Source organism: Phyllostomus discolor, chromosome 7, assembly GCF_004126475.2.
Source record: "Phyllostomus discolor isolate MPI-MPIP mPhyDis1 chromosome 7, mPhyDis1.pri.v3, whole genome shotgun sequence".
NCBI classification, from domain to species: Eukaryota; Metazoa; Chordata; class Mammalia; order Chiroptera; family Phyllostomidae; genus Phyllostomus; species Phyllostomus discolor.
Window position 1 is genome coordinate 112,468,156 of NC_040909.2, and position 26,548 is coordinate 112,494,703.

The 26,548-nt window shown below is 47.2% G+C and overlaps 1 protein-coding gene across 1 annotated transcript in view; it reads right to left on the reverse strand.

Moving 5' to 3' along the window:
* The window catches only part of SNX31 (sorting nexin 31), a 50,575-nt gene that overhangs the window by 17,459 nt on the left and 6,568 nt on the right, over nucleotides 1-26,548 (reverse strand). Inside the window, exons 3-10 of the mRNA XM_036031310.1 lie at nucleotides 21,907-22,021; nucleotides 20,132-20,196; nucleotides 17,508-17,618; nucleotides 13,044-13,134; nucleotides 11,864-11,951; nucleotides 8,505-8,574; nucleotides 2,418-2,510; nucleotides 438-641 (exon numbers count right to left, since the gene is read on the reverse strand). Of these exons, the coding sequence (XP_035887203.1) occupies nucleotides 438-641; nucleotides 2,418-2,510; nucleotides 8,505-8,574; nucleotides 11,864-11,951; nucleotides 13,044-13,134; nucleotides 17,508-17,618; nucleotides 20,132-20,196; nucleotides 21,907-22,021 (837 nt within the window). The remainder of the gene's footprint in view (nucleotides 1-437; nucleotides 642-2,417; nucleotides 2,511-8,504; nucleotides 8,575-11,863; nucleotides 11,952-13,043; nucleotides 13,135-17,507; nucleotides 17,619-20,131; nucleotides 20,197-21,906; nucleotides 22,022-26,548) is intronic.

Sequence of the window (26,548 nt, forward strand, 5' to 3'; positions counted from 1 at the left end):
CGTAAGGGCTTCTCTTGGGAGGAGGCAGCGATGTAGGTGTGATGCCAAGGGATCCGTAAGTATAGCTTACTGCTCAGCATCCAGTTTCCATGGGGGGAGATCCTGTCAGTTCTAAGTACATACGAAGAGCTCCGTGTATGATAGCTGTTATTTGCACATGCTGTTATTACTGCAGCCACCCTTCGAGCCGCAGAGAAGCCTGTTATTGGAAGGTGGGAAGATGGCATCTCTGCTGCTGTGGGTGGGGAGCTTGCACCAGACAATAAGTAGGTTTTGTCGCTGGGTGGTGCTTACTGCGGTTTAGACGCGTGTTCACTCGAGGTGCTGACTCAAAAGGCAGACCCGTCCCCGCGTGAACTTGGTCATCCAAAAACAACAGGACTTTGCATCATGAGTGGAAGTTTCAATCATGGGGGAGGCCACACCAAGATACTCACGAGGAAAGTGACCTGCCAGCACCTCACTCTGCTCATCTGGAAGGTGATGTCCCGGGTCTGGGCATCCGGCAGGGTGACACGGCAGCTGATCTCGTGGTTGCCGACGGAAACGACGGCCGCACAGCCCGGCTCCAGGTAGTCGCAGACACAGGGGTCCAGCTGCACGCACCCGTAGTGCCGCACCTCCCGGGCCAGCTCCAGGAACTGCTCCAGAGGGAGGTGCGGGGACACGGGAGGAAGCAAAAGACCACTTGAAACAGATGAAACCTCACGTGAGAGGCTGCTGCCCTTCTCCAAGAACACAGGGAGCTGAGAGGCAGTGGGAGTGCCTTTTTCTTCTCAACAATACGAGGGAAGGCATTGCCCTCCTGCTCCCTGACAGTACGACCTGAGGAAGTTTGTAGTGTGTCCCCAGGGCAGGCACCGCTCCTGCCTCGGTCACCACTGTGTCCCTGCTCCAGTCACCGTGCTCAGGACAGAGCGGGAATAAAAATATTCAGTGCATGAATGAAGAAGAAAAGAGTGAATGGATTAAGATGATAGGATTCTATCGCAGAAGTTATACAGGCAATATAAGTAAACACTGTACGTTTAAAATGCTGTCTTTTACAAAGCTAAACTGAGGTTTGTGCAGGAGGAAAGTGGTTCATTTGTACAGGCTGCTTTCCGTAATGGTGGTATGAATGGTCACAGAAAGAGGTTTTGGCAATAGCCATGAAATGAGAGCAAAAGTGAGTCCGTTTTTTAAGTAGAGTTTCCAGAGAGCCCCCAAGTACCAAGGGCGTACTTATGTGATGTTTCGGGTTTCATTCTGCTGCCCCCACCACTTCTGACGTGACTTAAGAACAGAGGACAGTTGCAGCCCACCACCGTGGTCTCGGCCTCCTGTCTTGGTAACATCTGCTGAGGACTTCCGTTCCTTTCACAAGCGATCATTAAAGATCATATTTAAATAAGCCGGTATCAGCTTGGCGAGGTAGTCTCGTTCTTCCAGCTTCCGCCATGGCCCTGACAGAGGGTTTGTGTGAATTGTGAGCCTAGTTGGGACTTCTCGCTTTAACACAGGGTCACATCAGAAGGACATTCCCTTCCCCAAACCTCCGCCCCCACCCCCAGTGACAGCCTGGTTCTTTCCCGTCACTTCTTAAAGCAAGAACTCCCTTTCGCACCGTGTATGCTTCTCCCTTTTCCTTTGTTTCTTTCCAGCTCGTCAAAAACACTCTCAAATGACCATCTGGAGAATTAGTTTCTACATCAACCTAAGCATAAATGAGTCCTCTAAATTTTGTTTGCGTTTTGTTCAGAATCAATGCTTTAGTCGTGAACAATGGCAAAGCATAAAGATTTAAGAAGACAACACAATGAAGCAGAGGCCACTTCTTCAGTTAAAATACGTCTTGTTTGTCAGACCCACATATACCTTGTGGGGACAGGGTTGTGTGAGCTGGTACCATCTTTATGGAGGCTCTAAAAATGGACGTTTAGAAATATATCCCGAAGGATAACAGAACATGAGCTCAAAGACAGAAAATACGGCTGCAGTGCCCAGGGACCCTCAGCCAGGAACCATGCACAAGGCAGGCATGAATCAGACAGGGTCCTGGGCCTCACGGCGCTCGCTGCCAAAGTGATTTATAGCAGCAGAATCTGGAGACAACCCGACTTTCAACAACGGGAAATTGGTTTGCTAAATGATAACCACTCAATGGAATACTCTGTGGCCATTAAAAATGTTGAGGGTCTATACTAATTAACTTGATAAAGGACTCACAATACATTGTCTGCATTTTTTTTTAGAATCTTTAAACAAAAAGCCTTTATCAATGTTATAATCAGAAAAATCAATGAAAAGTATTCTCGTTTTTTAAAAGGCCCATTTTCAGTGCTTGGTGGGTGTATAAATTCTAGAAACAGCCCAATTCTGACATGTTTCTTCCACTCCCTTCTGGGGGAATTCTTCTGGCGCAGTCTTTGACCCACCTTTGCTTGGCTGTCTTCTCTCTGGAGGGCCTCTAATTTCTGCCTCTGTGCCTGCGTGGGCTTGGCCCACTCTCTTTGAATGTCCTGTATTGCCTTGAAACAACGTAAGTTGTAAAATCAGCAAACTTAGCAGAAATGAGTTAATCTGACACAACCATACTCAAGTATGAAAAACGGACCCAAGCAGACATATATAAGAACCCAACCCTTTGTAAGAGTCACTTTTTGAATCAGCCAGTGTAGAATGAGGTTGTTCAGTGGTTTAGGGAGGACGGACAGCGCTTGGAAGAGAAAACAGAAATAAAGTAGCTCTTCCCCCACACCGCCCAATCAGACAAACCCAGAGACACGAAAGATCTAAGTGTCAAAACCATAAAAGAACCAGAAGAAAATAAAAGCAAATATTTGTATCTGATCTTGAAGTAGGGAATAACTTTTTGAGAGACAAAGACAAAATATCATAATAAAGGAATATATAATACATGAAACTATAAAACTCCTATGTATAAAAACCACCAAGAACAAAACCAACAAGTCAATGGCAAACCAGGGAAAAATAAGTACATCATATGAGGCAAAGAGTTCATACTATTTCTATACAGCAATAGTAACCATGTAAACATTGGAAAGTGGGCAGGCATGTATCAGCGTACAACAAAAAGAAATTCCGATGACAAATATATATTTAATCTCACTAGTAATCAAAGAATTTCTCCCCTCTCAACTTGGCAAAGACTAAAAAATACGTCACATTCAGGGCTGACAAGGGTTTGGGGAAACAGGATTTTCACGTAGAACTGATGGGATTTAAATCGATACAGTTAGCCTGTCCTGCTGTATCGTGTTAAAGAGTCTTCCGATGATCCTTGGCTGGACGGTTAACCCCTCAAGGGAAGACCCTGGTCCTTCTCCTCAGTGTAACGTGTCCAATGTCTTACATACAGCAAACACGCAATAATTCTTTGCCAGTTATTGGGTGCTTACTTATACTGTCACCTGAACACAAGTCCACCAGTTGTATCCCTCCATGATACTGGCAGGGAGCCTTATCTCTAAGAGGAGAATGAAAAACTGACTAAAGTTTTGACATTGCTGTTTAGGTTGGAAGAAAAGGAAATGAGTTTAGAGAGAAGAAAAATAATATTTGTTGAGACATTGTTTTAGAAAGATCTTCTTAATTACTTTTTCCAAACTATTCTGTTGAGGTAGGAAAATTACTCCCATTTTATCGATGGGTAAATTGAGGTGTAGTGAGGTTATGACTTTCAAGATGATCCAGCAAATAGGTGGCCAGAGGTGGGTTAAACCCAGATCTGACCACCACACCACACGCTAACCCTCTGGAGCTGAGCAGCCGACGCTCTGCTCGAGGAGGGAGGCACCTGTGCTCCGAGTCCCACCGCTGCACCCTCTGCAGGGGGCTTTAGAGTGTGTGTGACTGGAGCTCAGGAAAACCACGAGGTTTCACGCGGCCCTCTGACCCGGGCCCAAGCCACTGAATTCTGCCCACACAGGCAGCTGCCCACCCCGAGACTTTCTCCTTGTTGCTAACTGCTCCCAACACTGAGCCTCAATGCCGTACCAGCATGGAATCAGCATGGGTGTGAGGAACTCAACACCTTCTTTCCCACATTCTACTTGCTGTTGGAGCCCTGTCCACACAGGGCAGCGATATCGAAGAGGAAGCCTGGCTGAGTCAAGAGAAACAGCAACTGTGACACTAAGCATGAACCAAGGACACATCATCCATCTTCAGGGGACTTGGGACAGAGGTTTAAATGTCCTGCAGAAGCAGTGACATAAGTTTTTGTTTCACTACCACTGTCAGTGTTTGCCTCTGAGTGTGAGGTCACGAGTCATCACTCAAACACCTCATACACAGCGCCTCACTCCCGACGAGGAGAGAGTCGGCTTAGACAAAGGTCTGGACTCCGTTACATGGCTCACAGATGGAGACTCAGGCGGAACCTAATTTTTCAAACCATGTGAGAGGACATGTCCTGGCTCTCATGAGCTTCAATCACACATACTCTAGTGCCCTCTGCAGAGGGTGCGGTAGTGAGGTGTGGAGCACACGTGCCTTTTGAGACAAGGCGTCGGCGGCTTGGCTCCGGCTGGTGAATGCACAGCAGAGCAAGGCCCGGGAGGTGTGAGTAGCCTGGGCCCTGGGCTGGGACACAGGCTGTGGAGGTATCAGGAGGCCTCACCAAGCCACGGGCTCTGCCTGGAGGAAGCAGCACCTTTTACTAATGTCCACAGAGTTATCATACAGGCCAGCACATTAATGATTGCTCCTCACCCATTTACATATCCTAGGCACCCAGGACACAGCCTCTGCCCTTGGCCATTCAGAGCTAGTTAGGGACATACCTATGTGAACCAGTATTTATAACGCTGGGGGAGAAGTGCTGTAACAGAGGGTTTGAACACAGACCATGGGAACAGAGAGGAGGGAGGCATTCTCTACTGGGAGGAGCCAGGGAGGGCTTCCCCGAAGGAGGCAGTGATTGCGGGCCCCTCCCTCCCGCTGACCTGGGCCCTTGTTGATTTCTCAGCACCTCCACTTAGAGTCGGGGATAATGATGATGGCGATGGCAATGGCCCAGGTTAGTATGACATTAACTCCAACTTTTTGAACACTTTGCCAGGAAAAGAGCTAAAGTTTGAACAACAATCTATTGAACCTGGGGGGGCAACTAAGAGGCTATTAATTCAACCTCATCACCTAACAGGGGGATGTTGCAGTTTCAGCTCCAGAAAGACAGAGCATCTAGTCCAAGGTCACACAGAGAGAAAGCCTGTGGCAGAGCAAGCGACAGAATGCATTTCTGAAACTGCAGTTCACTGTGTTTTCCACAAAGCCATCTTTTTCTCCAGCTATAAGCAGTACAAATGCCACCTGCGGCTCCCTGGTTTGCCACTCCTTAAAGAGGACAGACAGAAATCATACTACGATGCTGGCTGTGCCCACCTCTCACCACAGTGAATCCCTGCAAACCATGCCACAAAGACATGAACCATATTAGATTTAGATGATGCATTCTCAACCAAGGATGGAATAGCAAGTGAAGCAGATGCAAATATTAATGTATTACAACAGCAAGAATGAAGTGGTGATGAGCCTCCAGAAACATTTAAAGTGGTAAATTATGTGCCAACTTATATAACATGGGTATAAGTGCACTGAACGTGATTATACGTGCATCAAAGTATAATACGAACTGAACTCCAAACCACAGCCCAGCCATAAAAATACAACAGTGAACATTAAACATTTATTGATATTTTGCTTTGCCTCCTTAGAATTTAGAAGAGCTTTGTAGGAGGGATTGGATCTTAGCCTTTTAAAAAGTCCCCTGAGGAAGGATGGGTATCGAGGCTGTAACTCCTCCTCCGACATTCTGGCCGCCGGGGCCTGCTGTGTCTGCTCAGCCGTGTACCCGTGCCCTCAGCCCTGAGCCCAAACAGCCAAGTACCTGCACAGGCTGGTGGTCCAGTGGGGGAGATGTAAACATAAATTATGCTCTGTTTTGTCAAACTGATTCTCAGATACCAAGATTTTCTGTGACGCTAAGAGAACACTGTCAATTAAATGATGGCACAGTGCCTAGCAACAGGCACTGTACGGTCCAGAACCCATCTGCCAGCCTTTTCTGGCTGGTAACTGCTTCCCTTTATTCCGAGGCAGTTAGTGACTTCTCCTGCCCTCAGTTGCACCACTCAGCCTGTGCTGGGCAGTCCATTTGCATATCTCTTAGTTTAAAACAGAGCAGTTTCCTCTCTCTGGGCACAAGAAGCACCTGGTTGTTGCTTTCCGAGAGAATATGGAACTGTAGTCATTTCTTCAAAGATGAACATTTGCTCTACTAATATCAAAGGAAGCCCTGCCACTCTGTCTTTGCCTTTCAGTGAAAATGATAACTCTCATTCCATGCAGAATCACAGTGTAAACTTTTTGAAGTCAATTTAAGTGACATGTAACATATCAGCAATACACATAATTCAACTAAGGAGAAAAATAATATAACAGCTTTGTATCAGGTAGCTATTGCTACATAACAAAACACTCCAAAAAAAAAGCATTGCTTAAACTAATACAATGAAAGCAATATAATTGCTTCCAACAAAAATAAAAAACGAAAGTCACCTTGAAGTACGTGCTGAGGCTCTTTTCCCCTTCTATGTTCTTTAATAAGCCGAAACATCAAAAGCCAACCCCTTACTTTCTTTTCTGTACCCAAAGTACTACAGTATGCTCTATCAGTGTTTCCTCGTCCCTTTGAAACACTCGATAAAAGTAATGACAGATCCTATATTTCTCCTTTCTTTCATTTCAGTTTATGAAAAGCTACAAAGTTTAGCAGCTTAGAATCACACAACATAAGAGCCACTTGCGGTAAGCATTGTTAAATCCCCTTTCTACATCTTCTACACCCAAGCCTATTCAATCTTTTGTCAGCAAACTTTATGTTTGTTCTTCTTACAAATGTGGAGGGCACCAACTGCCTTACAGACTTATTCTGCAGCTTACAGGAAACACAGCATTTACAACGATTAGCACAAGGTCAGGCCCACCACAGGGATTAATGCCGACATCGTGCAGGAACGGTTACAGTCTGGGGACACAGCAGTGACCCAACAAATGCCTGATTTCATGGAGAAATCGTTCTAGTAGGAAGAGAGGGAGTAAACAAATATTTAAAAATACATATATAAGTGTACACATATACGTGTGCACGTGCCGTGGTGGAAATGCTAAGAAGAAAATAACGAAGTATGGCAGGATGTGGGATTCGGTATGAGTGAAATGGAAGGACCTGGAGGGTGTGAACAGGGCAAGAATCTGACCGGACACTCTGCCTGCTGTGCGAGAGCAGATGGTGGGATATTCCCACGGAACTCCTTAAATGAAGCTTCCATGCCTCCCTCCCAGCATTGTCGAGAACGGCCTTGGAAAGGGCCAGGCCTGCAATGGTGCTGACTTGGTGGAGCGAACACTAGGGGGAGCTGGTGAGGCAGGAGGGAGAACCGAGCTGCGGGACCAGGATGTGTAGGACGCAGGCAGCACCTGCCGACCATCCCGCTGCTTGGCAGAGCGTTCACCACTCGCGAGCCCCAGGAAAGCAAAAGAGATCAAGCTCCAAATTTACTTTTCTGGCGGCTGAGCAGTAGGGATAGGCAGAACCAACTTCATGATTTGCAGGGCCTAGTGCAAAATGAAAATGCGAGGTCCCTTGTTCAAAAATTAAGAATTTCAAGATGTGACAGCAAAGCATTAAGTAAGCACGAGGCCCTTCTAAGCACATGGCTCCAGGCAGCTTCCCAGGCCACGTGCCCAGGGAGCTGGCGCTGGGGCAGCAACCCCCCCTGCCGGCTCAGGGAGAAGGGAGCTAATGCTAAAGAGAGATTTAGGACCCCTGCATGACTGAATTATCGGGGATTGCCTTTCTAGGCTCATGTAAATCAGTCTAGATGAAGGTGTCTCGGTGGCAAATTCAGACAGCGATTGTCCAAACAGAGGTGGATTCCTCTTTTTTAGTTTTTTTTACAGTAGTAAAATACACACAACACTTTTCACTTTAACGATTTGTGCGTGTGCACTCTGGTGGCACTAAAACATTCACAGTGCTGTCACCATCACCACTCTCTGTACCGACAACTTTTTCTTCATCCCTGGCAAAGGTTCTGTACCCATTAGCCACTAACACCTCCCCTCCCCAGCCCCTGGCAACAACCTCTGCTCTACTTTCTGTCTCTCTGAAGTTGCCTATTCTAGGGATGGAGGTAGAATTCACTACTACAATTTTTTTTCCTAATGCTTTAAACCCAAATGGCCTATAATACAGGGTCCTACAGAAATAATGCCCCTTTTTATTACAAAATCTTTCATCACAAAATCATAAACAAGTAATTCTCTAACATAACAAAATCATACTCAAGCACACCATATGACATTTTAGGTGAAATGTTCAAATTAAAACTATAAATCATCACACCCCTATTATTGCCCTCTCAACCACACTCCTGCAGGCCTTCCTTCTGCTGGACCCTGTATGTGGTGCTCCAGAGGTTCTGGGTTGCCCTCACCTGCATGTAGATCAGGTTCACAGCAGCTCTGCAGTCCATCAGCATGGAGTCGAGGGCTGGGTCCATGTACCTGCATGAGCCAGGAGTGTTAAGTCGGTTCCCATGGCACGTTTCACAGGCACCCCTGGGGGCACGCACCCACCGTGGTCTCTGATGTGCTGGCTCCCTATGCCTTGAACCAAGGCCCCCTTTCTGACAAAGCCCTGCCCCTCTCCCTGCCTAGCCTTCAATCTGTCCCTCACCTCTTCTGCTCCCTAATTTTTTGATACTGTAAGCTCTTGCCTGGTGGGCACGGACAGCAAAGATGCAAAAAGAGAAAGCTTCAGGGGAATGGTCCGCAGCCCTGTTCACACGTAGCCCCGTTCACTCGGAGACACCGAGTCCTGCGTGAGCTTCCCCACCCGCAATGCCTGGCACGTGCTCTCACTTGCCCGTACCCACACCCGTATCGCCTCCCCGCCCCCAGGCCACCCTCACCTCTTGCCTGTGCTGCTCTGGCAACCTGCTCACGGGGCTTCCTGCCTCAGTCGGGTCCCCTCGATCTCACACTCCACATTCTGACGTGAGTGGTCTCTCCTGAGCAGCCTTTCATGTTCCCATAGTCCCAGCAGTGAAATCATGCACCCTGCTCCTGTCCAGGGCCCTTCTGAGGACACCCCGCTTCCATGTCCAGTCCCCTCTCTTACCCTACTCCCCTCCCCAACATTCTGCCTTCCAGCCGTGTTTTCTCCCCTCTCCCTAATCCTGGAAGACCACTCACCTCACCAACATCTGTCCCTGAACTAACTGCTTCTCCTGGCAAGACACATCCTCATGTCCCCTCCTCTGGTGCCTGCTCCCCAAGGCTGTGTCAGGACCCCACCCTCTGTGCTTTCTCAGCCCCTGAGTTTAGCCTGACCACTGCTCTGATCTAGCTGATCAGGGGACCCCTGGGCCCCAGGGCGGGGTCCTAGTCAGGGGCCTCGGCAAAGTGACTTGCAAGGAGCAGAGTTCTGTGTGTGTCTAATGGCCCCAGAACCACCAGGATGAACTGGAGAAGCCCAGCTGAGAACAGACAGAAAGGGCAGGAAAGGGGGTGCTACAGATGCTCTGTAACCAGTCTGAAGGCAGAGGTAAGCAGAACCACTGCACTCAGGTGTGTAGGGTGAACAGAGAGATGGAGGGGTTGGCTTAGACTAGGAAGAGGATGAAAATGTTAGCTGAAGATCACCTTCATTCTGGGGTGTGGGGAGAAGCGGTCCTACTCATATTCTGTTTACTATTTCACTCATGCATCCCCGGGCCCCTGTGTGGCAGAGGATGCCAACTGTTAGTCAGAGAGTCAGACAGCCCCCAGACTGGGGCTCTGAGAGGCCAGGGAGGGCCCCTCTGGTCTGGAAGGAACCGTATCACCACTGGAGAGATGCACCAGGGAATTCATGGGCAGAGGAAGATCCCTAAGATGTTCATTTTCCCTAGTAGATGTTCTGTACCTGTTAAGCAATAACTCCTCTCCTCTCCTAGCCCCTGGTAACCTTCGTTCTACTTTCTGCCTCTCTTAATTTGCCTCTTCTAGGTATGGAGGTAGAATTAACCACTACAATTTTTTTTCTTAACAGTTTAACCCATTCCCAGCAGGGCGAGGCTGCACCTGCTGGGAATCCCACAGCCCCTGCCCCCATCCTGTAACACTTCACCCTGGGAAGCAGCCGGGGACCTGCGGGACCCTGCACCAGGCTTCCCCTTTCCTGTGACCTGACCCTCACCTCCAACAACAGACGTGAGGCTCCTTTCTTCCAGTTCCCGGGATCAAAGGCCATCTGCCTGCATCTGAGATGCTGGCTTGTAAGTAGACATTTTTTAAATTATTTCTTTCCATTACCATTTACCCTCCCATGCAGGTGGACATTCTCTCTTGCACTTATAATCTAGAATTCACCTAGTTAATGAAGACATAGACACCGGGAAAGCCCAGTTTCGAATTCAAGCTTCAAGGTGAGGAGCAGAGTCTTCATCTCCCCTCTGACCTCACGCTCTCCAGAGAGCTCCCGAGCAGCAAGTCTCGGCCCCAGCGGTTTCTGCCGTTGGCATGCTCCTCGTTACCGTCCTCATGGTAACAAGGACGAACAAGACCAACATTTTCTGAGCATATGGGATCACTTTGTTTAAACCTCACAATAACACTATGAGGCTCATGACTCTATTACGACTCCCATTTTACAAACAGAGAAACGGAGTCTTAGAGGGCGTGAGTAACTGGGCTGAGGTTGTTCAGCTAAACCCTGAAAGAGCTGGGACTAAGATTCACAGACTCTGGTCCCAGGAACAACTAACCGTGCTCAGTCACTCGCTGGACTGAGCGGCTTCCACAAGCACAGCTGCTCTGGAAACCCTTAGATGGAACTGCTAAGGGTTTTTCCTTTTCCTTTCTCAGGGTTCCATGCCATGGATTTGGACAGTTTCTCAGGATATTTCTGAATAACAGTAAATGAACTTCTAGCCTTGCTGGGAACATCCTTCCAAAATCAAAACCGCAGACCAGAGCCTCTCGCGGGGCATCACGAGGTCAAGATAACTACTGTTCCTAGATTTCAAAATGCCTTCCTTTTAATCTGCTGCGCTCGGATTACAGGATAACTACACTGGGAGAGAGTGAACCAAAGACACAACCCAACACAGCCACGGCAATCGGCATGGAACCACAGGTTATAGGTTATGTGTGGGGGTGGGTCAGGGGAGCGTCCTGCTCCCAGTTCTCTTCTGTGTGCTTGCTCTCCGGAGGGCCCTCGGCTTCTGGGGGAAATGGTGGTGTTCTCTGCAAGGGTCCCTATCGGTGTAGGAATAGGGCAGGTCCCGGCATACATGCATTTATTGTTGAAATGCTTTTGGAATGTAAGCCAACTACTTAGAGTTCCCATGCACTCCAAGTTGGCTGAGCCCTCCCTTTGTCTCCAGGGAACAGTTCAACACGTTCAACAGATGAATCAGAACTGCTCGTAATCAACAAATTCCTTCAATTAGTACAGTCAGTAATCCATTCCCAGGCAAGCCCACGGCCTGCAGTGCCTCACCATTACCTGTTTCAAGCCCCAAGAGCCCCTGTTTTTCAAGTCTTCCCTTCATGGCCGCCTTCCTCATGCTAAGATCTCTGAGTATTTACCTGAGGCCAGTGGAAGTCACCCTTGACCTCCTACCCTTTAGGACAAACAGTGTCATCACTGCCCTCTCTGCCTTCTTCACCGCTTTCTCCTTTGCACTCCCCAAGCTCCTCCCTGATCTCTCGCTAGCTGTCGGGCTGCAAGCGGCACGGTGAAAAGGACAGGTCCTGATCAGCGATGGTCATTCAGCCTCACGGGCCCGCTGTCCCAGCTTGTACTCACCACTTCCTGAGTCCGACCTTGCAGTCTTCCGCCTCACAACTCAGAAGACTCACAAAAGGGAGTTCGAAGTCCGCTAGTTTTTTCATGACTAGGGAAAGGGGAAAGGGAGTCTCACTGGCTGCAACAGCACAGAGAGTCTACATCCAGTGGCTTTAAAGTGAGGACAGAAAGCATTACTCTTGGAAAGCATAAAATATGATAATATTCTCTTGCATGTCTATGTAATTTTTATCTTTCTAAAGTTTATTCAAAAAGTAAACAACATTTTACCTTCATAAAATACCAGCACCTCGAGTGAGCAGTGTTTTACACTGAGCTACACATGAAGAAACCGGGGGCCGGAGAGGCCCCGTGCCTCTGCCGGCACAGCCCAGATCCTAGCGGCCAAGCCCACACACCAACCCCTCACCTTCCAGCTAAACCCGCCTCCCCACGGCTTCGTGAGGACACATGTGAACTATGCTGAGACTGCTGATTGTGTTTCACAACTCAAAAACTTGCACTTTCTGGAAATGCTCTGTAGAGAAAAGCAAAAGCTATGTGAATTGGACTGTCATCTTTTACTATCGTGTATCTTTTTTTTTAATCCTTACCCGAGGATCTATTTATTGACTTTAGAGAAAAAGGAAGGGAGAGAAGGAGAGGAAGGGAGAAACATCGATGTGAGAGAAACATCAATTAGTTGCCTCCCATATGTGCCCCAACCAAGTACTAGTCGCACAACCTAGGTATGTGCCCTCACTGGGAATCGAACCCACAACCTTTCGGTGTATGGAACCACACTCCAACCAATTTAGCCACCCAGCCAGGGCTCATATATCTTCTTTAAGAATCTGGGAAGTTATTTATATCACCTGAACTTCACAGCAAGTACTCCCTAACAAGGGAAAGGACAGTGTGACGGGATGCCCTGATGCCTGGGGTCTGGCACTCCGTTCACAGGGGGTTATGGTGTGGCTGCGGGTCAGCAGCCAGGTGCACTGGTGCAGGGTGGACGGACATCAGGATTGGGACCAGTGCAGGCACAGGAGGAGTACAGGTCCTGGAAAGACCCGACTTCTCACGCCTGTCCACGCCCCTTCCCTGGAGCTACTCGTCCCCAGCTCTCCCTGCCCACGGATGGGACCTCCTACCCCCGAACTTTCCCTCTAGGGAAAGGCATTCCTGCTGTCCTTCTTACCAGAGAGCTTGCCCTCCTTGCGAAACCAAATGAGAAAGAGGCCAAAGTAGCCCAAGAGCTCCAGACACAGTCCAATTTTGTGCGACACCACCTTGAACGAACGACAAGAAAAGGGGGTGGGGTTGGAAGTGCCCGCCGCGGGTACTGAGAGGTTCCGAATCTGCGGCTGCCTGTAAACACAATAAAAAGTGCTTTAATGGGCTAGCAGATATTAAAGGAAATGTTTTCAGAATCTAAAATGGTACATACTTGTTTTACAACATTTCAAAATTAGTAAGAAATAGAGTGACGGAAAAAAATCTGTCCCATCACAACAACATTAATAGGCCTCAGCTGAGGCTGGTTGTCCCATCTCAGAGGTCGTTTGAACTTCGTGGTCCGCTGGAGGGCAGCACCCACTCTTCACGAACATCTGTCCTACGATATTTACCTTCCAGTGGGCGGAGTTACCAGATACTGGGAAAAGGGATATTCCCTCCTGCTTGGATGTTCTATGAAAGTCTACGAGCTACGAGCCTTTGATACCCGAGGTCTGCTTCTCTCTGATGTCGCCTGTGATGTTCAAGCCTCATTTACATGGCGCTGGCCCAGTGAAATCCTCAGATCCCAGGCACGAATTGCCCTCATTTCATATTCTTTTTTGACCTTCACATCAAAGGGCTTCCATTTCAACACTAATGGGTGCGTTACCGATAGGTCACAAGGGTATAGCCTCAAATGTTCCCGTAGCAGGAACTTCTGTGCCACCCCAGACTCCTTCCCTCACCACTCACCCACCCCCACCTCTGCCCCTTTAAACCTGGGCTCCTGAGTGACTTCTTTGCACGCCCCACCTGAATTCTCTAGATCGTCTCTAATATGCAAGGATGTACCCTTACAGCACCGTGGGTGAGCCGACACTTGAACCAGAGCTCCAAGTTCTCGTGGTGGAAGTTGTACAAACACCAGGGAGACAGACTTTCCTTGTCGGAGATCTGAAAATCACTGCATTTTGCCGTATATAATGAGCTCCTGTGTGTAGTGCGCACCCACATTATTGGCCCAAACTTTAAGGAAAGATATCTTTCATTTTAATTTTTTAATTCAATTATTTCTTTATTTATATTTACAAACAAAACCAATTGTCGTATTCCAGGATATTATTTTGCACATGGATATCATTATTGCTTTCTAGAGTTATACTGTTAATGCATAAGCATAAATAAAAGAACTAAAAAACATTTATATAAATAAGGAACTAGTACTACCCATGTATAATGCGTATCCTTATTTTTCCCTCAAAAATTTAGTCAAAAAAGTGTGCATTATACACAGCAAAAGACAGTACCTCATACATACAGTCTTATGAGGTGGATGGTATGAGTGGGTGCCCTCAGCGTAGCCTTGTAAGTGAAGAGCCTGGAGACTTTTCACAACTCTTCCCCGACACTTATCCCCATTCTCCCGTCTCCCTCATTCCCCTCCCCATGTTGCAAACAAGAATGAACTCAGGGCCCCACTGTGGGGGTCAGAGTGGGATGTGAGTGTGCGCTGGTAGGTAACAGGTTACGTCTTGTCCTAGAGTAAAGGTGGCACATGTCCACTCAAATCAGATTTCTCTTCTCTGACTCTGTCGGTGAAAACAGCAAGCTTACAGACAAAAGCAGAGGCGAGAGAAAGGAGAATGGAGCGGCTCTTATCATTTATGACGACATAAATACAAGCACCTTCTTTTGAGAGGAGTAGGCATCTACAAAATGAGGCAATAATATTTCCATCCCGGCAAATGTTAACAATGCTCCACAACACAAACAGCAAAAAAATGACGTTAGCACAAATGCATAAACAACAACGACAAAAATTTTTTTAGCTTATTGCAGGTCCTTGAAGATCCCGGCATGACGGGGGGTGCAGGGGTCGGGAACAGCGAAGAAAGAGTGGCAGCAAGCATGCGTGAGCAGACGCTGACTGTGATTTTTAACTACAAAGTCTGAATTACATTGTCATGCAGGGGAGAGAATTTCCAGCCCCTGGAAGAGAATACACATGTCTGCCGGCCAAGGGCTCACTGTACCTGTTGCGGAAACGCCACAGCTTTAAGGGCAGAACCTCCAGTCAAACTTACCTGATGCTAATGACGTCAGAGTCATGGGTGAGTCTCTCACAGGCCAATGTGATTGGAAGAGAGGAAGTGCATCTTTCTGAGATCACAAATGTGTCTAATTAAACTTATGCTCTTAGTCACAGGGGGACTGGGCAAAAGCACATGGCACAGTGGGGCCCTACCCTCACTGCCCAACGCAGTGCTTACTCAGCACTACCTCTAACAGCGATAATTCCAATGATAATAAATACCCAGAACCACCGCTGTTGATGCTACATGAGCTGTTTCTATACTTACTCAGACATTGTCTTGAAACGTTAAGTAACTTACCCAAACTCACACAGCTATGATGTGACAGCGCTGTCATTTGAATCCAGGACTTGTCCTAACCTGAGCACACAGGAGACCCAAATCTGCCACCAGCAGCCAGCGGCAGGTGTGTCTCGGCCAGCGAGCCCAGGGTGCACCAATGCGTCCACAATGATGTCCCCGGGCAGGGCAGGTGCTCCAGGGCTCCATGAGCCGACCGTTCTCGAATCATCTCACATCCGCCCCCAGCACCTGAGCTACCCGCCTGGCCCCAGAGGCATCTTACTTTATGGTCCCCACCCCACCACCGTCCTTCTCCTTCATCTATGTGTCCGTCTCCCATTCTGTGGGTCCCAGGAGGGCAACTGAAGGAACTGTGTGTGGTTGGTGGGGGTGGGGCTGGAGAGGCAGGGAGTTGGTATAAATCCCCTCAAGCATTAAGCATAAAGGCCTTTGATCCTTTTTAGAAAGATCATTCTCGAAATCTGTGCAGAAGATTAGCAAGCCTGGAAGCAGGAAGACTATTTCCCGGGCTGCTGTAGAAATCTAGCTACGAATGATGAGGGCTCGAACTAGGGGCATGGAGGTTGAGAGAAGACAGGAGAACAGGGCTGACTAGGAGAGAGATGCGGGGTGCCATGGCAGGAGGAGCCGGGGTGAAGGCGGAGGCGTCTGGGAAAACTTCTCAATGGGTGCACTCAGAAGCTAGGTAGCTGCTGATGCCAGGCACCGGGGCCCCGGAGCCACGGTGCAGGGGCCATGAAGAGGTTGGGGTGGGGAGTGCTCGATGACTTCAGCAGGAAGAAACATCCAGAATGGTCACGCTCAGGCAGGGCCTGCATCTAGGGGAAGGGTGTTTCCCATCTGGGTACACAGCTGGCTCTCCTGAGGCCAGAAGGATCCGCGTGGGCTGAAATCTCCAGGCCAGAGAGAGTCGCCAAGCAAAGAACCCTCCGATGCACACACGGCCTCAGGTAAAGGTGGCCCAACCTGAGGAGAGCTAGGAGCCCCACGGGGAGCACTTCTGCTCGTTTCAGGCTCAGAAGGCGGCAGACGCCATGACCCTAGCACAAGAACGATCTGTCCTTGGCAAGGTCCTAGAAACTTTCCCACTTCCTCCTGTTTATAACTTTTTGTTCTCCTGTGTGTTTCTCTGGAGGGTTAGAACTGAAACCCTCCGAAGGAAAGGGGCCTGGGAACAGTGTGTGGGTGTGAGAAGATGGTGTCCCCTCCACAGCTCAGAGGCAGGACAGGCCCAGGGGCAGGGCTGGCCACGGCCACGTCTGAGGGAGGGGCACATCTCTGGGTTTTGCTCTCGGAGTCCTCAGGGAACCAGCTAAAACTCAGGTCTGCCACAGAATTAGACCTGCCGGGGTGTTGGTTTCAGGGCTGTCCCTGTGAGGGAGGAGGGACAACTCTTTGAGCCTTTGAGGAAGCTGCATCACTCTCTCCCAGAACCTGTCTCCAGCCCACCTGGGTGCAGCCTGTTTCGGGCTCATCTGGGCACCAGCCTCCTTCCTGCTCCCAACCATGGGGCACCCCGTAACCCTATAACAGAGCACTTGGCTTATTTCCAGAGCACATCCCTGGCTGAGTTGGAGGGAACTGAAGGTAGCTTTAGAAAGGTCCTATGAGATCTCCAGAAAGTTGATGCCCACAGGGAAAGTGAAAACAAAGAAGCCTTGTGAGCCCTGGCCAGGTAGCTCAGTTGATTAGAACATTGTCCAAATATATCAAGGTTGCAGGTTCAATCCCTGGCCAGGGCACATGCAAGAATCAACCAGTAAATGCAGAAATAAGCATAACAACAAATCTCTCTCTGTGTCTCTCTGTCCCTTCCTGTCTCTTTCTCTCTAAACGATTAATCCAAAAACAATTTTAAAAAGTCGTTGGGGACTGGCTGTAGCTGAGACTCGGCCAGTATACCAGAAAACCCCAGCACCTCCACAGATAAGTCATCCAGAGGGACGTGGTTGGCAGGAAGCTTCCAGAAAGCAACTGTGCCCTAGCCCCTGCCTTCAAACACTGCTCCCTGCATTCAGTTCTGGGGCTGGAGTTTAGGTGACGTTTACCTCTAGGACTCTTTCAGCGGTGTCTGACGTTAGGATTTCGACTCGAATGCTCCTTCCATCGGGCAGAAATATGTCCAGAGAGGCTTTCTTGGTAGGGACGCTGAACGTGCCCTGTGAGCAAAGGGAAAGCATGGTGAGCCCCACAGAGACCTCAGTGGGGTACCTTATGGGGGTGACAGTCAGCAGTGTCCTCTCTCCGGAGCCTGAAGGTCTATAGCACCCAGCAGCACATGAGAGCCCGGGGTAGAGGTTGGGGGGTGGATCTGGGGAGACAGGGTGGGGATTGGGAGGGGTGGGGAGAGGTTCCAAGGCAATGGAATGACATGTAGCTTGAATGATTACCAAATAAACAACACTTTAGAAAAAAAAATCATCCATATGACCCTTACTGGTTTCAGATTTTTAACTCTCATGTTTAATATTTCCAAGCTTCCCTAAAAGTCCATAAAATGCTTTAATTTATGATTCTGCTACAACAAAAATCAGAAGCATGCAAGCTCTGAAGCCCGTATGTGGAAGCAGGCTGGTACCTGCATGCGGGCACCCGGCCGAGGACCCACACCACCCACTCGGCACAGCTCCGCTGCGCCCCTTCGTCCGTGAGGGCATGCGTATAGGCTAGGGGTGTGCGCAGGTCCCGGGGCCCGTGGGGTTCTTGGACAGAATGCTCTAAAATGTCAAGGGCACACTAGAAACACTGGAAGGCCATCAGAGTTTAGGACAGTTCAAAGCTGAGACGGGTTGGTGCTCAGTTTCCATAGAGAGAGGGACCCCAGGAGGAGGCATGGCCAGTGCCCGTCCAGGAGGGCCTCACAGTGGGTGCTGCATCTGGGGGCGTGCTCTCTCTAGCACATCACAAACGGGGTCCCATCAGTTCACAGAGCTGCCTTGTCTCTGTGATTCAGGTCACAGACTTTCTCGCCCTGGGCTCTGTGAGAGGATTAACCCCTAACGCCCTGATATCCACTGGATGCAGTGAGCCCACTCTCTCCTAGGCATTTAGAATGGCACCAGTTGTGGGTCATCCTTGGGAGAACTGAGAAATGAAAGGGGAAAAATAAAACCATCATGAAAATCTTATCAGAAGAGGCAAGAAGAGACACGGCCAAATACAGTCAGAGCATAAGGCTTTTGCATAAAGTTATAAAGGTAAAATACCAAGAAAACTAATTATCAGCAAAAAAAAAAAAAAAGACACTCAAAACAAAGCTCCAAGTCATCGGCACCCATGAGTGATTTTTAAAAAGCACAAAAGCAAAGCCACAACGTGCACACAAAGAGGGGAGAGAACCCCGGCCAATCACCCCTCTGTACTGACATGCAGTGTCAATCACTGGCATGCAATGATTCGCAAGATGTGAGCTTTAAAACACAAGACTCAGACAGCAGGAAGGAGTATGTGCCTATGTGTAAAGCAGAAAGGAGGTGCGCACACACGAATGCTGGTATGCGTACAGAAACGTGAGGAGCACCCATCAGCTATAAGCCGCAGTGCCTCTGAGGCCTCCGGTGTCACTGCTATCGTATACCCTTGTGTGCTGGTTGAGTGTTGCCACCATCACGACAGACTTTCCAAACAAAAGGAAAGTGTGTGTGTGTGTGTGTGTGTGTTTTGTAAATCATCAAATACACAGGAAAATACAAATGGCTACACCAGAGAAGCCTCTAGGGTCATTTCTCAGGTTGAATGGGCCAGTGTGTTTAGCAACACAGTTGAACGACTAAATAAACGAAATTTGCTTCCACTTCTTACAAATCTGATCAAGTAATTATTCTTCCCCAACCTAGGGAACCTGGGTTCCCTAATAATAATATCATATTGAATAATAATATCATATTATTCTACAACGAGGCCTTTCGAAGTTCTTCCATTCAGCCACATGCATACCTTCAGGCATGAAAATGTTCGCATATTTACAACTAGAACGAGTGGTCCGCTAAACAAGGGCCTTGGCAAAGTTCCAGCCTCTAGCGGACACGCCGGAAGTGGTTCAGACTGGCAAATGGGAGCGAGATGCTGTGTTTCCATCTGCTCCCATTGGATTTTCTCTGTGATCCACTTACAGTACAGGGTTGGCAAAAGTAGGTTTACAGCTGTGAATACTCTTGTATTATTATTTATTAATTATCGTATTACTTTCCACAGGAACAACTGTAAACCTACTTTTGCCCCGCCCTGTACAGCAGGGAGCGGAGAATCTACAGGTAATGGGGCCATGCCCATCGGTGCTACCCTGCTGGCTTCCCCACGGCACGCGTGGAACTATCCTCTACAGAAACTGCATCCCTGCTTTCCCGCAGGGCCCTTAGTGATAAAAGGTTCTCTTTTCCACAGTCAGTTTCGAAGTGTACGATGCTTAGGCAAAAAAAAAAAAAGAAAGTTACCCGCTTTATTAAAATGAGCTTTAGCTCATTAAGTGTGTCATTAAGTGACACACTTAATTTCCCATCCAGAATCTAAACCTCCAAAAGAACGAAATAGGACCCATCCTCCCGTGGGCTCCAAATGAGCGTGTTTTATCTGAGCTCAGGCTCTGCTGGGCTGATACCGGAAACGCGTGTGGTTAGCAAAGAGACCTATGCTGCTGTGAAATAATGACCTTAGTAAAGAAGAGCAAGCTTACCAGCTGTACCAGTTTTAAAAAGTCAGTGAAGACGTCGCTTCTCAACACGTTTGGGTCCATGGTTACTGGAAAACACGGAGAGCAGTCCAGGTTAGCATGGAGCTGGGTTGACTTCCCGTTACACCGCTCTGACCTCCAGGGGTCCCCCAAGCCGGGCTGCCTCCTTGAAAGCAGTAGAGCGGGTGACCTCTCAAACACATGATGAAATGCTGCAAAGCTCGCTTCCTCCGGGCAGCCTTGATGATGACGTGGACCCATCACACCAACCCCAGGCCTCGCTTTATCCATGCACGCCCAAGTCGCTGGCCACAGAGGATGCACAACTCATGCTGACGATATGGATAAAGGCCTGGCCTGGGAAGTTGCCCCTCAGGCACTGTGATCACTTGGGGAAAGGGCAGTGTTTAAAGGAGTATTTCTCTAAGATGGGAGAAAAGAAACCAAGAGAGAATGAAAATTCAAAAAGTATTACATTTTGAGCTTAAAAGGGTTTATTGAAAAGGGCTGAAAGAGATATATTCTCCGTTATAAAAGGCGAGTGGGAAAGATGATTTCTGGAATTTTCATTTACTGTGCTTAAGAACACTGTGCAGCTATGAGAAGTGACAAAGTAAATCAGTAATTGCTGACCTAGGATGATCTATAAGATATATATTTTAAGAGGAAAAAAACAGCATAAAGAAGAAAAATCTTTTTTTCTTTTGCTCTGAAGGACATCAGTGGGATAGTTGGTGAAGTTGGAATAAGGTCTCTAGGTAACTTTATTGTATCACTGTGAATTGCCTGATTTTGATAACTATACTGTGGTTATAGAAGGGAATAGCCTTGACCTTAAGAAATATGCACAGAAGTATTTAAGGGTGAAGGGCCTTGTGTGTGAAACAATATATCTCAAAAAATCATATATAATATATATGAATATGTACACACACATGTGGGAGAGTGAGAAAATGATAAAGCAAATGTAAAATGTTAACATTTGGGAAGTCTGGGTAAAGAGTATACAGAATTTTACATTAATTTTTTGCAACTTTTTTTAAGTCAGAGGGTGTTTCAGGATAAAAAGTTTTTAAAGATCAGACATAGAAAAACATGCAGAGTAAGTTCCAGTAAGTGTTGGATAATCAGGCATGTACACCAGTAGATGCAAAGATGGTTTCGGAGGGACTCCCAAGCCACCTGCCTGCAAGAGTGTGCACTTCTAGAAGCCTGGGGGTCTGGGGTGGAAGGAAATGTACCTTTCATTGTATCAGGTTGATCCTCAAACAATGCAGGGGTTAGGCATGCTGACCCCCATGCTGTTGAATACCACTGTATGACTTCTGACTCCCCCAAAACTTAACTACTAATCACCTCCTGTTGACCGGAAGCCTTACTGATAAAATAGTCAATTAATATTCACTTTGTATGTTATATGTATTATATACCGTATTCTTACAATAAAGTGAACTAGAGAAAAGTATTTTAAAAACCAAATAGAAAGGCCACACATTACACGCTTCCATTTATCTGAAATGTCCAGAACAAGAAGAGCTGGAAAGACAGAAATTGGTGGTGTGGGTGAGGGGGGCTGGTAGCAGAGAGGACTTAGGGAGTGACTTGGGATAGGTGTGAGGTTTCTTTTCGGAGTGATGAAAATGCTCTCAAGTTAGATCACGGTGCCACTTGTGCAATCCTGCAAATACACTAATAATCACTGAATTGTACACTTTAGGTAAGTGGATTTTATGGTCTGCGACCTACATCGCAATAAATTTGTTTCCAAAAATACCTACCATTTTGCAAATACTGCTCCAACTGGTCCCTTCTCTCATTGGCCATAGACGGGGTCATCGCGAGATAGAACTTCGGTGGAAAGGGAGGCAGGCCATTTCCAAAGACCCGTCTCAGCTGAAAGATCCAGAAAACACACACTGAAGGCAAAGAACCTCCAATTCAAGGTTGGTGAGGCACCCGAGACTCCTCTTAGGGCCCATCACACTCCGGCGCTCTATTTAAAATTAACCCTTCCCAGTGGCCAAAAGGAAGAAAGAGGGATGCTTTGACTGGCTTATGGAGGAATTTATCACAGTACAGGTTTCCAGAGACACCATTACACACATCACAGAATGACAACTCCAGAATGAGTTTGGTAGATTTGGGGTGCATTTTAATTTTTCATTTGTTTTTACAAAACTGCCTACCACTCACACCATACAATATTTCTTTAATTCATACCCCAGTGGTTTCTGTGATATTAATGACAGTGGTTAGGAATTTAATTCCCCCACCCCACCCCTACCTCCACCTCCACCAAATCGGAACATAACAGCAAATGTTTACAGCAGTGCTAATATGGGAGCCGGCAGCCACTAGTCACCCGTGGCGAACGAGCACCGCAGATGTGGCTAGTCCATGTTGAGAGGTGCTGCGAGTACAAAAGCACAATGCAGATTGCGAAGGCTTAGTCTCTCAGAAAGGAGAATGTAAGTCCCAGGCAGGTAGCTCAGTTGGTTGGAGCGTCGTTCCAAACAGCAAGTGTTGCAGGTTGGATCCCCAGTAAGGGCCCACACCTAGGTTGCGGGTTGGATCCCCAGTACGGGAGGCAACCAATCAATGTTTCTCTCACAGTGATGTTTCTCCCTCTCTCTAAAATCAGTAAATAGATCCTCCGGTGAGGATTTAAAAAGTTAAAAAAGAGTAAAATGTCTCTCTAATAATTTGTATAGATTGCATGTTGAAATGATAATGTTTTGAATATACTGGATTAAATAAAATGTTATTAAAATTAATTCCACCTGTTTCTTTCCATGGTTTTTTAAGCAGGCTACCAGAAAACTTTAAATTCCCTATGTGGCTCACATTATATTTCCACTGAAAAGTGCTGATTTATAGATTCCTAGAGGCTGACGTACGATCTCACTAGAACTCTAGTCAGGCCCCTCCCTCCCACCCACCCACATGTGACTGAAGACAATGGCGATTGTATGTATGCAAGCTACATGGAGGATGCATTAAAAATAATCTTTAAGTAACCAAAAGGGCATGTGCCTTCATTCCAGCCCTACACTTAGAGTGGCAGTTTGCAGATAAGGCATGGCATCGCTCCCTTTAAAGCAGGAGAGAGGAAACCAGTCCAGTTTGATCAAGGTACCTCCAGAGCAGAGGGCTGCAACTCCTACTATTACCCCAGTCAATGGCTTAAAGACATGAAAGCAGATCTAAGAGAAATGAGACTGCAACCAGGTAAGGGTTTTAATTCCATGGCTTTTGTTGCAAATGCAGGGTGTATTTGGCCAATATTTACCTCGCATAGGCCTTACCTTCATAAATGCATGGAGAATCTGACCACTTCTCCCTGCCCCACTGCTATTGCTCTGGTCCATGCCCCGTCATCTTTTTTCAGATTACTGTAGCCTTCCGAGAGGTCTCTGTTTACACCATTAACTCCCTCAGTCTGTTCCTACTGTGGAACCTACGCTGGTACTCCACAGTGTCAGTCAGATCGCTGCTCTGCCCTATCCTGCTCAACACCCTTCCTGGTCCCCTAGCTCACTCGAGTGAAAGCAAAAAATCCTTAAAATGACCTAGAACTGTGCTGTCTAACATGATGTCCATTAGCCACCTATGGCTACTTAAATTTAAACTTAAATTAAAATTAAATAAAACTTAAAATTCAGTTTATCAGTCACACTAGCCACATTTCAAATTCTCAGTAACTACCAGAGGTGTGGCAAGTTCTTACTGAATTGGACGAAGCCGATGTAGAGCATTTCCATCGGCACAGGAAATTCTGTAGGAGAGCGTCGGTCTAAAATCTACACAGTTTTCGACTTTCTGACATGTTTTATTTGGGTTGCTAGATTTTGGTTTGTTTGATTTTTAGAGAATTTGAATTTGATTCCAATACTAACTTTGCGGGTCAAAATGCTTATCACTCGTGTCCTGCAGGAAATACAGAATGGTACGGCCACTGGCCACTTCGGAACAGTCTGGCAATGTCTTACAAGCTAATGTTTACTATTCAATATCCAGCAATCACAGTCCTGGGTATATAACCAACAGATTTGAAAACTATGCCCACAGAGCATGCATGTGAGTGTTTATAGCTCCTTTATTCATATCTACCCAAAATACGAAGTAATCAAGTTGTCCTTCAATATGTGAATGGACAAACTGCAGTGTATCCAAACGATGGAGTATCATCCAGCAATAAAAGGAAATGAGCTACCAAGCATTGAAAAGACATGGTGAAAACTTAAAAGAAGATTGATAAGTGAAAACAGTCTGGAACAGCTGTAATCTGTTTCATTTCAAATATATGACATTTTTTAAAAACCAAACTTACAGCGATAGTGAAAAAGAAAAGCATGGTAACCAGGAGCTTGGGGTAGGAGGGTGTTGAGTGGGCGAAGCACATGGGAGTGTTCAGGGCAGTGAAACTATTTCGTATGACACTGTCATTGTGTGTACATTCATCATATTACACATTTGTCAAACTTATTACACTTTACAGCATGACTTAATGTGCAAAAATATCTGGAAAACAGTTAGGAGGTGGGGAAAACCCCAGGATGGAATGTGGAATGGGACAGAAGAATTCAACTGCATCACAAATGTACAGAACGTAGCAGCGAAGGGGGAAAGAAGCCGACCTCAGCTGCTTCGGAAGTGAGTGGAGTCTGCACAAGCTGAGGCCAAAGAAACTGCCCAGAGGCACCGTGCTGCCATAGACAACGTCGTCTCCCGTGGGCGCACAGGTTGACAGTTCTAACCCTGCTCTGTGTGTGGGCAGAATCGAACAATTAAACAAAAAGACGGCAGGCGGTGGGAACCAGGTTTCTCCAGTTGGATGGGAGCTTTCAGAAAAGTGAGGTGAGGAGACACCAATGACCCATGTGCTAATGGACTATAGTTGGAGATGTTGGTATGGACTCATGTGTAGTTTAACAGAGTCCCAGACAATTAAATATTAAACTATCTATAGATATGCTCTGCACACATACGGGCCTTACTTTGTCAGCCAAGAGGGCCTGGCAACAGCAACACTGCCACGGCAAGGACACACCCAGCGCCCACATCTCAGCTTCTAATCCTGTTCTCCAGTAAAAGCGACCGGGGCTCCGTGGGGAAATGGCTGAGGTAGGAAATGTGAAAGATGAATCTGAAGCATCTTGCAGCACCAGAAAATAAGAAAATACTAAAAAAAATCAACAATAGGGGTATATCAAAGAGACACAGGAGCAAAGTGAAAGAGTTCCCACAAGCCAAAGCTGGGACAATTTGAGCAGCAAAATAAAATTATATTGAAGTATAATCCACAGTATAAAGTAGACATCCAGGAGTCCATATGAATACAAATAAATTATTGAATAAATAAAAATATAGGAGAGAACAGACAAATCTCCTGTGCAGAAGAACCCAAATAATTCACAGAGACACTCATTCACAAGGAGCCTGAGCATAACTCCCATCTCCGTAAGCGTGGGCTACATGCAGTGCCTTCCAGAGAATACACCATGGAAAGAGAGATGAAAGACTAACTTCGCAGTGGCAAAACCTGACAATGACTACCTCAGCCAGGCGATCAAGGTCAACATCAACAGTGATAAGTCGTGTGGAGAGTAGGTAGGTACCCTTGATATGATGTGATTAGAATGGCACTTGACCTCTGGGGCCACCCTACCCCGTGTAGTCACATGAAACATCAGATTCCAATAGAGGGACCTTCCACAAAACGCCGGACTGACACACCTCAAAATAGTCAAAGTCATTACAAACAATGAAAGTCTGAGAAACTGCCACAGTTAAGAGGAGCCCAAGGAGACGTCACAACTAAATGTAACGTGGTGCCCTGGGTGGGATCTGGGAACAGAGGCAGGACATTATGTAAACACCGACGTCTGAATAAATTGTGGACTAGAGTCAATGATGTTGTACCGACACTGGTGCACCAACTGGAGCAAGCGCACCCTACCAGTGGAGTACAGCAGGGAAAACTGGGTGCAGGGTACATAGGAACTGAATTCTGGCTTCTCTTGAAAAACCCAAAGGTCTGGAGTCACTGGGTTCCCACTGCCTCAGGCAACCACCTCCTTAGAGACCTAAGCAGTCCCCACCCCTCCCCACCACCTCTTGCCTGATCCATGCTCTCACTTAAATCACCTGCCTGACTCCTGTAGCCATTTAAGTTTGCAAACATTCTTCAAGATCTAGTAGTATAAAATATAACAACAATTCTGCTTCTTTTAAATTCAAGAAAATCTTCCCACCACGCCAGAGATTGTCCAAAGGCACCTGTGCCCAGCGGGCAGCTCCAGCGCCCTGGGATTTATGCACCCTGGGATTTATGCAGCCCTATCTCTGCTAATTCCTTTAAATAGAAGCAGAATCCTGTCTTATTTGCATGCAATTATTTTTTGATTAACTGATTAAACG